The sequence below is a fragment of the Mesocricetus auratus genome, unplaced genomic scaffold, assembly GCF_017639785.1.
Source record: "Mesocricetus auratus isolate SY011 unplaced genomic scaffold, BCM_Maur_2.0 Super-Scaffold_2245, whole genome shotgun sequence".
NCBI lineage: Eukaryota > Metazoa > Chordata > Mammalia > Rodentia > Cricetidae > Mesocricetus > Mesocricetus auratus.
This window is the reverse complement of record NW_024429180.1, coordinates 8511579-8525956: the sequence shown is the minus strand read 5'-3', so window position 1 is coordinate 8525956 and position 14378 is coordinate 8511579. Positions and strand designations below refer to the sequence as shown.

The window sequence follows — 14378 nt, the reverse complement described above, 5'->3', positions numbered from 1 at the left end:
TCTTGTTGTAAATCAAATATTACAACTTTGGTATTTTGTAAATTGAACAGGTTCATTGGATTTATAACCTTTCTCTTATTTGGCTTTGTGTATAGTTTTCCATTAAAGCCAATCCTGATGGGTAGACACACACAAATGCAAAAACATACAAGAAGAATAGAGAACTTAAATTTCGGTCTGGTTGGATATATTTTGGATGTTATAACTCAGTAAAATGCTTATACATATTGAACCCTGATTACTAATGTTCTATGTGTAATATAATGTCAAAATCTAGTCGCTGTATAGTCACTTCCTATCTGACTTCCACAAACCCACCAACAGCCCCCTACTGAGACACTGTGAGTCTTGAGCTAACAAACTGCAATGTCAACATCTCACCTGGGAAGTGACGTTACATTAAATGGAGTATTGTTCTTATATCCTTCTCCATACCCACTCCCTGCCTAGGAATCAGAGAGCCTGGGTGTGCAGGCTTGTGCTGTGAAAACTTTCATCCTCAGGAAGTTAAAAAGAAAAAAATTCCCACTTCTGCCTTGAGAACTGTTTCCTTTTACTAGGGCCTGACTGCTGAGAAGCCATAACAAGCTGTTACCCCTCTGTCCCTTTGTGCGTGGTATTACTAAGTTTTCATGTAAACTTGTTACTCCCCGGGAATCCATCTCTGTGTCTTCCTTCCTTCCCCAAATCCTTTATTCTGATACCCATCAGAAACTGGAAGAAAATAATGCCTGGGCCACATATGATGATTAAAGTCACTGCTTCCTAAAGTGGCAAGCAGTACAGAAATAGAGGTAATAATGAAAACTCAAGTAGTGTACTTTGTCTACATGGTCTCAATTACAGATCTTCCCATCCCCTTTAAAGCAGAGTTGAGGGACAGGAGTATTTAGACTTAAAAGTAGACAGTATTTGAAAATACAAGAGTAAACAATGTTTATTTTTCCCTCAGAAATAGGGCCCCAATCTGAAGAAAAATATTTTACACATATGTATATACAGAAAAGAAATATCAGATAACAGCAAAATTAAAAAGGAGAAAAAAAGCAGAAAATAGCCGGTTCTCAGATCATCTAAGGGAAAATAGCTTAGTAATATTCTAACAAGCAGAGACATTATTATGTCTATCTGTCTATCTTTATTTCCTAAGTCATGAGCATTGTTAAAATGTTACCAATAAAAGAAATATACCATTTCACTTGCTCTTGTGGATTTTGGTCCAATCAGGAATAATCTGGCCTGCGTATTTAAACAAGTAGTATTGACAGCACTAGCTGCAATTGTAATTAACTGAATAAAAGTTTAGTTGTAAAGAAATTACATCTTTTTTTCTTTGAGTGGATACCCAGTTTCCTTTCTGTGGTCATATTTGTTTTAAATCTTTTCTATTTGGACAAGTAATTTTTTTAAAGGTTTGACTTTTTTTTCTTTTTTGCTTAAAATCCCTTTTCAGTGGAGAACACAGTCAACACCTTTTGAGGTACATTGTCATAATAGAGAATAATGTTTGGTCTTGGCTTGAAAGTCCAGTTTAGGCTTTTCTTGGTGAGTTTTAAATCACATAGGAGGAACAGGCGTTCAGAACATGTATTTCTTACTGGGATGGTGAGTGTGGAGTGTCTATCCTGATTGTTGTTGCTGGCTGTAGCCGGCCGGCCCAGTGCTCAGCCAAAATTACCAGGGAACACCTGTCTAAAAAGAGATGCCGGTAGAGGATGTGGAAAGACACTTGTGAATTTCGTGGGCTCCTCCCCATGTCTCTTTCTCATTCTTGTGGGGTTGCCTCTTTTTTTCTTCACCTACTTTGGTGTGTAGAGGAAATGATATCAGGTCAGGTGAACAAGACTTCCGGTGAGGAGGGGTAACACCTGGAATCACTTAACCAGAAAGGAAAAAAAATCCACAAATGATGCCAAACAAACCTTAGGTCATAGTTTCATGATGGGAAGTGGGTTCAGGTATGGTTCAGAGAACAGACCCCAGGAATTCTTGGGTGTGGTACAAATACAGTTTAAAAAAAAACCCAACCAATGATCAGTTTTAACATTTTTGAAAAACACTTCTGTTTGTGATAAATGCACCTTGAGCCTTGCAAAGCATGACTTTCTAGGAAATATTTGCCCTGCGCCCAAAACCTAGACTTCAGCTGTCCCTCTGGCTCATCATTGTACATGCATTGGGTTATTTTCAAGCATTTACAAAGATTTGTTACTGTTGTTGTGACAGAAGTCTAAAAATAATTTTTCCAGATAGAATGACTTAGGTTAGAATAAAGTTAAATGATTAAATATAGATTCGGAACAGCAAGAGAAAACAGTTGTTATCTCAAAGCATGTAATTCTGTATTTCCTCTGCTGAGCTGGAGACTGACATTTTAAGTGTCTACCGTTTGACAGCTGTGGTCAGACATCTCTACAGGGTTGAGACTGCTTATTAGTGCCATGTTAACCTTAACTCTGCCTCAGGCCATTAGCTAGCAAACTGCACATTTGACCTTTGTTCTACAGAAACTTTCAAACAGTGTGCAAGGTACTGCTTTTAATTTGGGTTCTCTATTATGTGTGGACTGACTTTATGGTTAAAAAGAAAAAAATCAATGCATGGCATTAAATAAAGAAACATGTGGTCTGAGACATTACACAGAGGAAAGCTCTATTTGAAAATGTGATTCTCTTCCAATATTTTCCCAGATAATTAGATTTTGGTCAAAATTAGAAATAGTGCCTACTCTCTCCAGTGGCACTAATATAATACATATAAGATACATGTGACAACATATAAATAACTTGAAACAAACTGCTACAAGATAAGGCTAGTAGGCTAAAGCTGTAGTTTTAGAAGTGTCTAATGAAATAAGATGCAAACTCTAATGGGAATTAGAGCTGCCTGTTTAAAGGCAATACTTCCCTAGATGAACAAAGTTTAACTTGATATGGGTGCCACTCTTCACAACCTTCGTGTGGGGCCTATGTCAACCTTATAAATTATAGTTTAAGTTATTTAGTAAAGTATTAGAATATGTATGTGTGGCTATATCCAATTTATGAGATATTGCACCACACAATAGACTTAAGAGTGATGTATATTTGTCAAGTATGTCACCAATTTTGTAGAACTAAATCAGCCTTATGCTGCCACCTTCTAATGTGCCCCCACGGTCTGACTACTTGTTAATATGCACATAGAGAAAGTTGGGAAAGAGTAAACACCAGATTGTCAACATTGGTTACTTCAAGAGGGATGGCAAACATTACAAAGGGAATCATTAACTTGATCTTCAGATAACCTTTGGATCATCTTATTGTTCAGTAAAAGATGTTGCTTTTGTTGTTAAAGGGAATCACTATATTTCACCCAGTTGAAACCATGGCCATGTCAACAAACCACAAAGGATAACTCACAGATGGGTTGCATTTCCTTGATGTATTTTAGCATGTGATACATCAGGAGATCCTTCTGGTACTGTTGGCCTCAAGGGAATGGGAGGCAATGAAGCAATAACTATGCAAGTCCATGTTTCTCCCCTGCCTTCAGTAAGCTCAGGGCAAACAAGGCTGCAGGCTATGAATGAGCAATTGTGTTAAAGACCTTTTCTTTACTGAGCCAGCACTGCACAAGGCTGGTCATTAGCTAGTGATTAGATTACTCCATTCTCTACTTCCTGTGCAGCATTCTTCAGACTTCTCCAGATATGGAGATCATTCCTATCCGAACACAGTGCATTCTAAATGCAGATTTTCACATGAAGTGACGTGTCTGTTTCCTTGCATAGCCATGTACATATATGGGATGTGTTTGTTCTCTTAATGTGATGATATCCGTAAGTTCTCCGAACTATAGCAGTATTCCTCTATTTGACACTTTTAAGGTTTTTTTTTTTTTTGGTTTTTATGAGACAGGGTTTCTCTGTATTGTTTTGGAGGCTGTCGGTCCAGCCCAGCCTCGAACTCACAGCGATACGCCTGCCTCTGCCTCCCGAGTGCTGGGATTAAAGGCGTGCGCCACCACCGCCCGGCGACACTTTTAAGTTTTGATGTCTTCTAACCTTCAGTGTTTTTCTGATATTGCTCACACGGTGTGGTGGAAGACATCACAGGACAGCTTGAGGTTGATTCTTCCCTACCACACGTGTCTCGGGATCGAATAGGCGTCATCGGTTCTGCGGGCAGGTGCCTTAACCTGTTCAGCCATCTCAGCAGGCTTACCTGTGTAGTTAAATTCTTTTTTTCGGTGTGATGACAAATAGGGAGGAGAGGGAGCTATTCAAATGGATGTCTTCTTCAGGTTCTTCCTAACTCATCATGCATTATATCTGTGCTACATTACTATAAGATCTTACTACACAGTGAGGCCAAATAGTAGTGGGTTATTACATTTCAATGATGTTTGTTCCCTGGGACTGCTACTTGAGTTAGGAATCCTGACCTTGTAAACAGCTAACATTTTGATAGAATATAGTAGGAACATATGATGATTCTTCACAATCTAGAAATTAGGTCCTTGGGTATAAAGAATCCTGAGGCATCTTTTCTGTTTAAGAGTTTAAGAATATCATCATTTAAAAAAAATAAAGTGTACTAATTTTCAATTCTGGAAGCTATTAAAATCTAAGCCATGAACTAGGGTTCACTTACCAAGCATCTGAGTATCTGTTGTGGGCATAAATGATGATCAAACCCTAGGTAAAAATGATGGAAAGGATAGAGCTTTTGCTGTGAAAGAAGACCTCCTCCATTAGGAGAGGCAGATTTACAGAGTAGGAACAACTTTAGGACCGGAATATTAATAACACATGGGGCAGAAACAAAGGACCCACAGATGCTGAGAGATCCATGAAGAAGGAAGGGAGGTGGAGAAACTGAGATCTTTGAAGAACGGCTACATGGATGGAGTGACATAGAAGGCAACGCTAAGTGGAGGATGTGAACATGCTAAGTATAAGTTTTGTTCAAGCAATACAGGTAAAGTTTATGCAGTAAAAATGTGACCTTTGGCTGGAGTACGGGGCTGGAAGCAAGAAGGGCTGGCATGGAGCGGGGCTACAGGGTGGCGTGTGAAGATGTCCCGGCCACCGCAAGACATTCTTACCTAAATTACCGTGTGCTTAAAAGAATCAAAAATGGTATTCACCATCTCCAGTGTTGCTTCTCAGGATAGATTAGAAAATGCATCGGAGGGAAAGAGAAAGGGCAAACATTAAGAGGCCTGGCCCATCTGTGAAGTTTGAAGGCTGAAGAATTTGCACATTTTTATATGGACCTGATAGGTGATACTTTGAATACATTCTCAGACAGGGAATGCTTTCCCCATATCTTTTTCAATATTGCAATTCAATTGCTCATATGAATTATATATGACTTCTATATTTTAGTGATGTTTCTAGGCCAAGATGAAAAACTGACATAAGTAACAGAACTACTGAAGGATAATTAGCAAGAGCTTTTAACTTTCTCCTGCATTTATTATGCTTCCAAATTTAAACTATATCATCTTCATGATGATAGAAAAATAAATATATGGATTAGCCACACCCATGGAAATTTAAATATAGAATAGTTTTCAAGAATATAATACTTCTTTTATTGAAATTTTTCGTGTAAACTGGAAATGGAATCACACGTACAAAACAGTCTTAGCACTGAGCTGGGGAAAAGATAGGGATTGCTTTATTGTTTAGGTAATAACATACCCTGGCTGAAACAGCTTAAGTAAGAAATGCATTATTTAGCTTATAATTCCAGAGGGATACAGTGTATCATGGTAGGAAAGGTATGCCACCAGTTGCAGGAAGCTGGCTAGTCACATTACATCCATACTCAGGAACCAAAGAGTGAACAGGAAGTATGACCAGCTATTAATCCTCAAGGACACCCCCCCATTGACTCACTTCTACTTGTCAGATTCCATCTCTTAAAGTATTCATGACCTCCCTGTAAAACACCGCTGTCCTTGGAAGCTCAAACACACGAGACTATGGGCTTCATTTCACATTCAAAGCACAAGGACCAGTACCAGTTGGTAACGTTGAAGCAGGTAACGTGTCTACTATCTATTTCCAAACAACCACTTATGCTGCTTTTTTTCCTCTTTGTACCTGAGATGTTCGATGTGTGATTTTTAGCCCCCCACCTACAGATGTATGTCCACCCATCCAGCCCCATCAGTGAAACTGCATTTTTAGAATAATATCTTATTATTTGACAATTTCATACACATAATTTATCTTGATTATATCTCTGGTGGTTTGAATGAGAATAGCCCCGATAGCTTCATCTCTTGAATACTTGGTCTACAGTTCATCTAAAAGTTTGTGAAGGCTTAGGAGATAAGAACTTGTTGGAAGAGGTGACCTTATTGGGTACAGGCTTTGAGATTTCAAAAGATTCAACCATTCCGTCTCCATAACTCTGCCTTTTGCTTCTGGGTCAACAGGTCTCAGGTGCTTTCCCACATTACCTGTGCCTGGCCACCACATATCCTAACCCTTTGAAATCATAAACCTAAATTAAACACTTGTGTAAGTTGCCTTGGTCATGGTATTTTATCACAGCAATAAAATAGCAACTAAGACAATGCCAAACTGGATGGAGTCTCCTTCCCCTTTCTCCAAACATCGCCCAATACTATCCCCACCGTATGTGTTGTTCTTCCTTAAAAACAAACAAAAAGCAGCAACGACAAACCCTGAATCCAATTAGTGTTTATCTTTGTGGGGCCATCCATTAGGGAATAGGCAGCTTACCACAGGCTGTATGCTAGCCCTCAAGAGAATGACTCCCTTCCTACTAGTAGCTATCAGCTGCTGCATCTCCTCAGTTATCAGTTATGGCTGGAGCCTTGAAAGCCTCTCTCCCATCCATGCTTGAGTGTTGATTGTCTTGATCTTATGTGTAAGTCTTTTTCTGCTAACCCTAGCAGCAGTGAGTTCATGAGTACAACAGGCATGTCAGCTCTAGATGACAGAATGTTTCATCTTCTCCATCTTACACTGTTACATTATGTCTACCTCTTTTTCTGCAATGTTCCCTGAACATTGGAGGGTTGTTACAGATGTTCCATTGAGGGCTTTATCACTTTTTCTTGTTGAGAGACTCTGCGTTGACTATTGAACATTGCAAAAAGATGCTTCTCTGGCCAAGGTTGATAGTAACACTAATCTATAGCTATAAGTATATTTATGTATAACATTTTATCTGTATCTATAGGTATAATATAAATGTTTAGAGGGTGATTTGAGCACCATATATATTAAGCAAAATAGCCACAGTAGGTTACAACACAGGGCCTACAACCTTGCTTGTTATGGGATTTGGACTACATGTGCACAACCAGACAGAATTTCCTACTGAGTAGGTGATGGCAAATCCACTCAAAAAACAGTTATAACTGGCATGTCATTACTGTACCTGTTGGCACAGTTTACTTGGGAGATCAGTATTTTGCAAATTCCCTATCTGCCTAAGTCTACTGATGATTCTCCTTCCTCAATGAACTGCATATTACATTCTGCCCCATGGGAAAAGAAGCAGCAGGTAAGGAGGAAGTTTCGTGTGTCATTCAGCACCAGCTTGATTTCTATGTCCTGAAACAACAGCATGTGTTCTCTTTGTTAATGTTCAGGCATCTGTACTGGCCTGCCTTTGGGGATCTGATAGGATCAGCCCTCAATTGCAGCCTCTAAGAGCAACACCTATGCATATTCACTATGTTCCCTTTTAAAAGGGCCCTGCCCACCTTCTGTCTCTCTTTTTGTCTCTCTCTCTCTCTCTCTCTCTCTCTCTCTCTCTCTCTCTCTCTCTCTCTCTCTCTCTCTGTCTCTCTCTCTCTCTCTCTGTCTCTCTTACTCTCTCTTCTCTTCTGCTGCTCCTGTCTCCAGAAGCCAGTTTCCCCCTTTCCTCCCTCCTTTTTCCAATCCCTTTTCCCTAATAACCCCCCATGTGAGCTCTGATGTATGGTGTCTTTCTCTCTCCTGCCACCTTTTAAAATTACAATACTCTTCTAAAACAGGACGTTAGCATCTATCTGAAGTGCCAACCAAGAGTAACAGCAATGTATTGTTTGTGGGTGGGTCAGACCAGTCACCATGTTTAATCGACACAGTGTTTCACACTGTGGACAATTATGCTAACTTCAGTTCCCCTGGTTCTTGTGTTTGCATGACTTTTGGACTTTGCTTCCACCACCCCCTGCCCTTATTGAGAGAATCTTTTTTCTTAATGCATAGGGCTTGTCTGAGAAATTCCACTAATATCCATGGCGTTGCTCACCACCTTCCTGGTTGAAGTTCCAGACATCACCAAGTCTGTCAAGGTTCAAAGTCTAATATTTAAGAGCAAAAACTGGTGGCATCAACGGCATCCACCAACCTTTATGAAATACAGAATTTTGGTACCATTTTGTAGTTATTAGGTCTACACCTGCATGGTGGCATGATGTTTGTACTCATGGAGTTTGAAAAGTAGCATTTTACTTGATTCTCTAGATGGGCATCCTCACAAAATGTTCAAACCAAACACTCTGATTAATTCTTTGGTCTTTGGTCATTTATTAATCTGATGATTGTTGATTAGACCTACTCTCTGTCATGTAAGGCAATGAATAAAACAAAACAAGCAAACAGAAGAACACCCGCCTGCTTGAATGTTTTATCTAAAGCAGGAAGAAAGATAAGAAACTGCAAAGTGTAATGAAAATATTGCACATACAATATACAACACACACACACAACACACACTAGGTTAGAGAGTGTATCAGGCAAGGTAAAAACATTGAACAGGATAAGAGTGGCTGTTTCTTCCTTGTGTGTATCAGTGAATGATGTTACCTCAGTGATCTTTGCTAGAAATTATCTTGAGTTTCTTTCTTTACACACTAATTCTCCATTTTTGTGTGAGTGTACTACTTACATGTGTGTGTGTGTGTGTTAGTGTTTGCATGTATGTGGGTCCATGTTTATGTGTAGATGGATATATACAAATACACATATACATGAGAGGTCTGAAAGTGATGATTTGTCCTTCTCCATTTTAGCTGCTGACAGTCTCTTGCTGAAGCCAGAGTGCTCTGATATGTCTACTCCATCTCTCAAGCTTGCCTCCGAGATATTTTGTCTCTGCTTCCTGTGTGTTTAGATTACAAATGGCCACCACACTTGCCTAGGTTTTATGAATTCTGGTTATCTGTACACTAGCATTTGAATTTGCATAGCAAACATTCTTTGTCCTTCCAAGTCCTGATTTTAAAACTCAAAAGTGATTCTCTTCTAAGGAACATATGCAAAATTCTTCATTATCATTGAATTTTCCCTTCTGTAATCTCAGGCGCAGCAGAAATAGACTATGGATAAAGAAAACACACACAAAACAAACCTTAGTTGATTCATTAAACATTTTTCACTCTATTAAAGTTTACCTTAGTACTTCTGGAATATTTTATATTTAGGCCTTAGAGTCATCATGTATAGTAAAAACTTACTACTTTGTATTCCTTGTTACCAAATACTCAGAAACATGATATAACTTGAATAAACCTTTATTCACTAGGAAATTCATTAGCATATTGTAAGCCTGATGTTTTCCACATGGAATAGAAAATAATTTGTGTCTTTGTGTTTAGATGCCAGTAGCTGGGGAGGGATTTAGGGAGACTGAATGAATAGTGGTGTGTGTGTGTGTGTGTGTGTGTGTGTGTGTGTGTGTGTGTGCATGTATGTATATGTAGATACATGATATCTAAAATCTTCTTTAAAATATGTCGTATAGCCAGAGAAATTTTTCTATTCTAAAAATAAGTTTAAACATTAATATGACATTTATAGGATAACGATTTTACTGATTGTTAGAAAAATGCCTTATGTAAACATGAATAAGTAAAGTCCAGCATTCTACAAGGTATTTGTGGTAATGTATATGCGGATCTTCTCTATGAATTAAAAAAAAACCATTTTTTTCCCATCCAGAGAATTCATCAACAGCCTTAGACTGCACAGGTCTTTCTACGGTGGCCTGGCTGACCAGCTTTGCGTTACCGAGTTAGCTGCGGCTGAAGGCAGGCCCTGCTGGAACGGGGAGAATGTGGTTCAAAGGTAAGCCCGTGTGAAACTCCTTTGTTTCCTTGCTTTCTTCTGCCCGAACTGGAATGGGTCCTCCACTGTTGATAGTTTACAACATAAATTAGAGGCTCACGCTTTTGAGTTTCTACGACTAGTCTTATCTTTCTAACCATGCCGCTTTGAGGGCACCACCTGCTGGTTTAAAACTTTCTTCCCATCCACTTGTTCAACTTAAACATACCAACCTTGAAATTGTTACCATCTGTTTAGTTGGTTTTATTAAGGATCTTTGAATATTAAACTGTGAGCAAGCTCAATGTAACCTCAATACTCATGCAAAAATAAGATTGAGAGAGAGGGGATAGAGGGAGAGAGTGTTTCTAAAGCATGAGATAAAATACACTTTTTTTTGTTATTTGTTTTTTACGAGACAGGTTTTCTCTGTATTGTTTTTGAGGCTGTCGGTCCAGCCCGGCCTCGAACTCACAGAGATCCGCCTGCCTCTGCCTCCTGAGTGCTAGGATTAAAGGTGTGCGCCACCACCGCCCGGCTAAAATACACTTTTTATTCCCACACACTCCCTCTGTTAAGATTTGAAACCTTACGTGATATGTTTGTATCTGTGGAAATTAACTTTGTTTTCAGCTATCTGTTAAAAAAAGAATTCCATGTGGTTGGTATCTGATGGCTTAGTTATCACAATGGCATGCTCATTTAAAAACATTTACTATTCAAGTAATAACCAGGTCAGACCTTGATTAGCTTTTGAGATAAATGACATGGGGCTTGTTCATGATGTCACTACAACTTGTTTTGTTGGTATCCCTGGTAGCCCTGCCATTTGCTGAATAGAAGTAGAGGAAGAAGGAATGGGGGACAAGAGGGGATGTTGGGAGGGAGTGACTGGGGTAGGGGAAGCTGCAGTTGGGATATGAAATGATTTCAAAATAAACAGAAACCAGATAGAATCATCAAACAAATTAAATTACTCTGATAAATACATATGGCAGTACACTTTAAATGCAGATATCTATAATAATAATAGTAAATCATAGACTATGAGTATTCACAGAAAATGACTTTGAAAACAAAAACTGTAAGTGGTAATAAAGTATTTGGTAATCTGACTAAAATCTTTTTATTATGTTGTTTGGGTATTGGACTGCATTTTAAAATGTTTATTTACACTTACTGAAAGTAGTCATCACATTCAACTGAGTGGGTAAAATAGTTATGTCCGCATGAATTTTCCTTCTAAGATCTACTATTTCCTACTTTGAACTATCATTTTTCTTGGCATATTATTCAAATTGAAGTGAGCTTGGTTTATTGACAATATTTCTAACAAAGATGAGCGAGAATCTCTTGACCTGCAAATGAAAGATTAAGCATTTGATGAAATGCAGTTCATACGCTACACTACATTTTTAAAAAATCTTCATCTGTAAATTCTTGCGTTCAGTCTGTGTAATTTTTTTTGTCATTTGTTTGAGGTCTGTGTAGTAGGAAAAGTCAATAATTCTACAAGCTTTTTGGATGGAAAATACTTCAAACCCTTGACACAGTTTCTCTACTTGGTGCAAGGTTTGACGACCCTTGGGCTGGGATGGAGCAGCTTCATCCTTAGGTGGAGTTCTCCAAGAAAAGTGTCTACATTTGTACAACAAAGCAGTTCTGGCACTGTTCACCTGCTTCGTTTACCCCTTCCTTCCCCACGCTGCTGAGTAACACCCCCCCTCCCGGGTTACCGTTTACCCGTTTACAAGGGCCAAGTGCAGAAATTCTCCAGCTCAGGAGATCAAGCCTCACCCCACCTTAATCGCCCTGAAATTGTTCTTCTAGCCTCACTAATTGCCTCAGTGGACACCTTGGCCTTCCTTCGGGGCGTTTTGTTTCCCCACGTCGTGGCTGCAGAGCCCATTCCTTCTACCGCTTCATTTGGCCACATTTTTCCTCCCTGCCTCCATGCTTAGGGAATGTGTTTTGGTCATTTTAAGGCAGTGACCACAGAACTTTAAGTACTGGGTCATTTAATTCTCCCAGCACAATTTTAATGCACTAAAGTGAACTTGTTGTTCTGTATGCTTTGTCTTGTTAGTACTGAACTTCTTTTTGCATGTATGACTTACACTGTATTTTCGATTATGACTTGTCCCAGTTCTTGAAGCAAAGTAAGATCAAGATCATTTTGTCAATGCAGATTCTGTGCAGAAATAATCTAACTATCTTTGCAATCTAGTTGATTGTTCACACTGTATTTGCTATGGTTTTTATTTGGATCACTACTGTTTTTGTTGTTTGTTTACTCCTTGTAAAAAGTAAGACTTCACTTTACAACAAGTGCTATTAACAGCTTTAAGTTTCTAATTCATATTTTCATGAGAGTTTTGTGACATTTTTGTTCAAACACTGATAGATGTGTTTTAATATTGAACTCCTGAAGTGACCTGATAACATTTCTATAAAATACTGAGTCCAGATAACTAATATTTTTAAACTAATTGTTTCTTCAGGTAAAAGAAAAATAGCCAGGTCTGCAGTGAATAGCTTTATGTAGACTTTTCTGGAGACATTCATTTTAGAGACATACCGTTAGTTAAAACAAACAATGCCATTCAGTTTTGGGAAGATTGAAACCAAGCGAATGTGTGTCATATTTAGGGGTGAAGACTCTTATCTTTTTTTTATGGTAGGTTATAATACCATCACACCCATCCTGGGGAAATTATGCCAAACACATCAACACACTAATTGGTTGCCAAGATTGATTTTTATCATTCAGTGTAAGGCTGGAGTGATTATGTTGGCAGTGTTTCCTCTCCCACAGGCGTTTGTTAGGAGGTGACTGATAAGATTGTTTATGTGCACATCTGTGCTGCTTCAGGGGCTAGTCACAGAGGTGTGTCTGCATCCGTGCAGTCTGGGAAACTGGGAGAAAGCAGGAGACCTGGAGCTCCTGCTGAATGAAAGAGAAAACCGTCTCAAATATCTGTGGCATGAGCAGACTTTTGTCTTGCAAACAGTCTATTTCAATTTTAATAATTTTAAAGACCGCCTCTGGGTCTTAGACTCTCATATAACACTGAGGTCAAGAGGTCAAGCTCCCCATTTTAGATCTCTAATCTGCGTCTCTGGAGGTCCATCTTCTCTAGCATGATTTCATTATCCTGAAACGAAATTGTTCTCTGAAAGGCATGCCAGTCCCTGCTCTAGTCTCAGTTATCTGTGATTGCAAATTGATTGTTCAATGATTCACTTCCCTCTGGGCAGCGACGTTTAGGTGGCTGCCCCTTAATTACCAGGGCTTGTGCCCCCCTGTTATTAATAGACAGGAAATCAAGTAACTCTCCCTCGTTATCCAGGAATTCCGATTCTCTGCATTAGCCCTTGGAACAGCCAGAAGCTGTTAACTACTCTAGTAAAATTAATCAGCCACGTCTTTTCCACTTTATCCCGATTTAGTTAATGCTCCCTAATGCTTCTGGCACAGTCCGGTGTTTTCCCACTAGTTCTTATGATAAGGCAATCATTTCCTTAAATGATAATGACTAAGTTTTTAAAATCAATTAAAAACAGACCAGTGTTAGCGCTCTTTGTGCTTAGCTTGTTACCGCTTTCTATTTCAACCAGGAGCTTTTTCTCAGTGGTCATTTCTTTCCCCTCACTTCCACCCATCCATTAAAGGAAAGTGGTTTTGCTTTTAATCATTGTTTTCTTTCCGATCCTATAGTGTTTATTCGGACTTCTCCTATTTTTACAAAACAAGTAGTCTTGTTCTCATGGTAGGACCTTCGTTTGAAGGCAGTCAGGTGTCCAGTGCTCTGAATGTATTCATGGAATAACCACTCCGGCTTCCTGCATACTGGGGTTTCAGGCCACACTATTCTTTGTGCCCTGGAACCTGCCTGCTGACAGTTGCTGTCCGCTGTGCATGACACATACCCTAACAGGTATGTTGTAAATATTGTAAATATTGACAAAATGCAATTTCTTTTTTTTAAGTTAACTTCCTTTTTTATAAAGTTGCAAATAATAATAAGTTGGGGAAGTCCTGTGTATATGTCAATAAAACACTGTTGGCCAATAGGGAAACAAGATAGGTGGGACTAGGAATCCAGGAGGACTCTGGGTAGGAGAAACACAGGGAGTCAAGATGTAACTGATAGGGATAAGAAGCCCGGAAACTTCTCTCTGATAAGAGAAATACTTAGATTAACAATTATGGGGTAAATACTTAAGTCAGAGCTAGCCAGTAAGAAAGAAGCAAGGCCAACAGCTTCATAATTAATACATCGTCTTGTGTGTTGAGGACTACAACGCGGCAGAG

At 39.0% G+C, this 14378-nt stretch overlaps 1 protein-coding gene across 10 annotated transcripts in view; it reads left to right on the top strand.

The window, feature by feature from the left end:
- Window positions 1-14378, top strand: part of Gpc5 (glypican 5) — a 1283302-nt gene that overhangs the window by 285237 nt on the left and 983687 nt on the right. For all 10 annotated transcript variants that reach the window (XM_005079439.4, XM_040747101.1, XM_040747188.1 and 7 more), the window contains exon 5: window positions 9959-10084. In XM_005079439.4, coding sequence (XP_005079496.2) covers window positions 9959-10084 — 126 coding nt within the window. The remainder of the gene's footprint in view (window positions 1-9958; window positions 10085-14378) is intronic.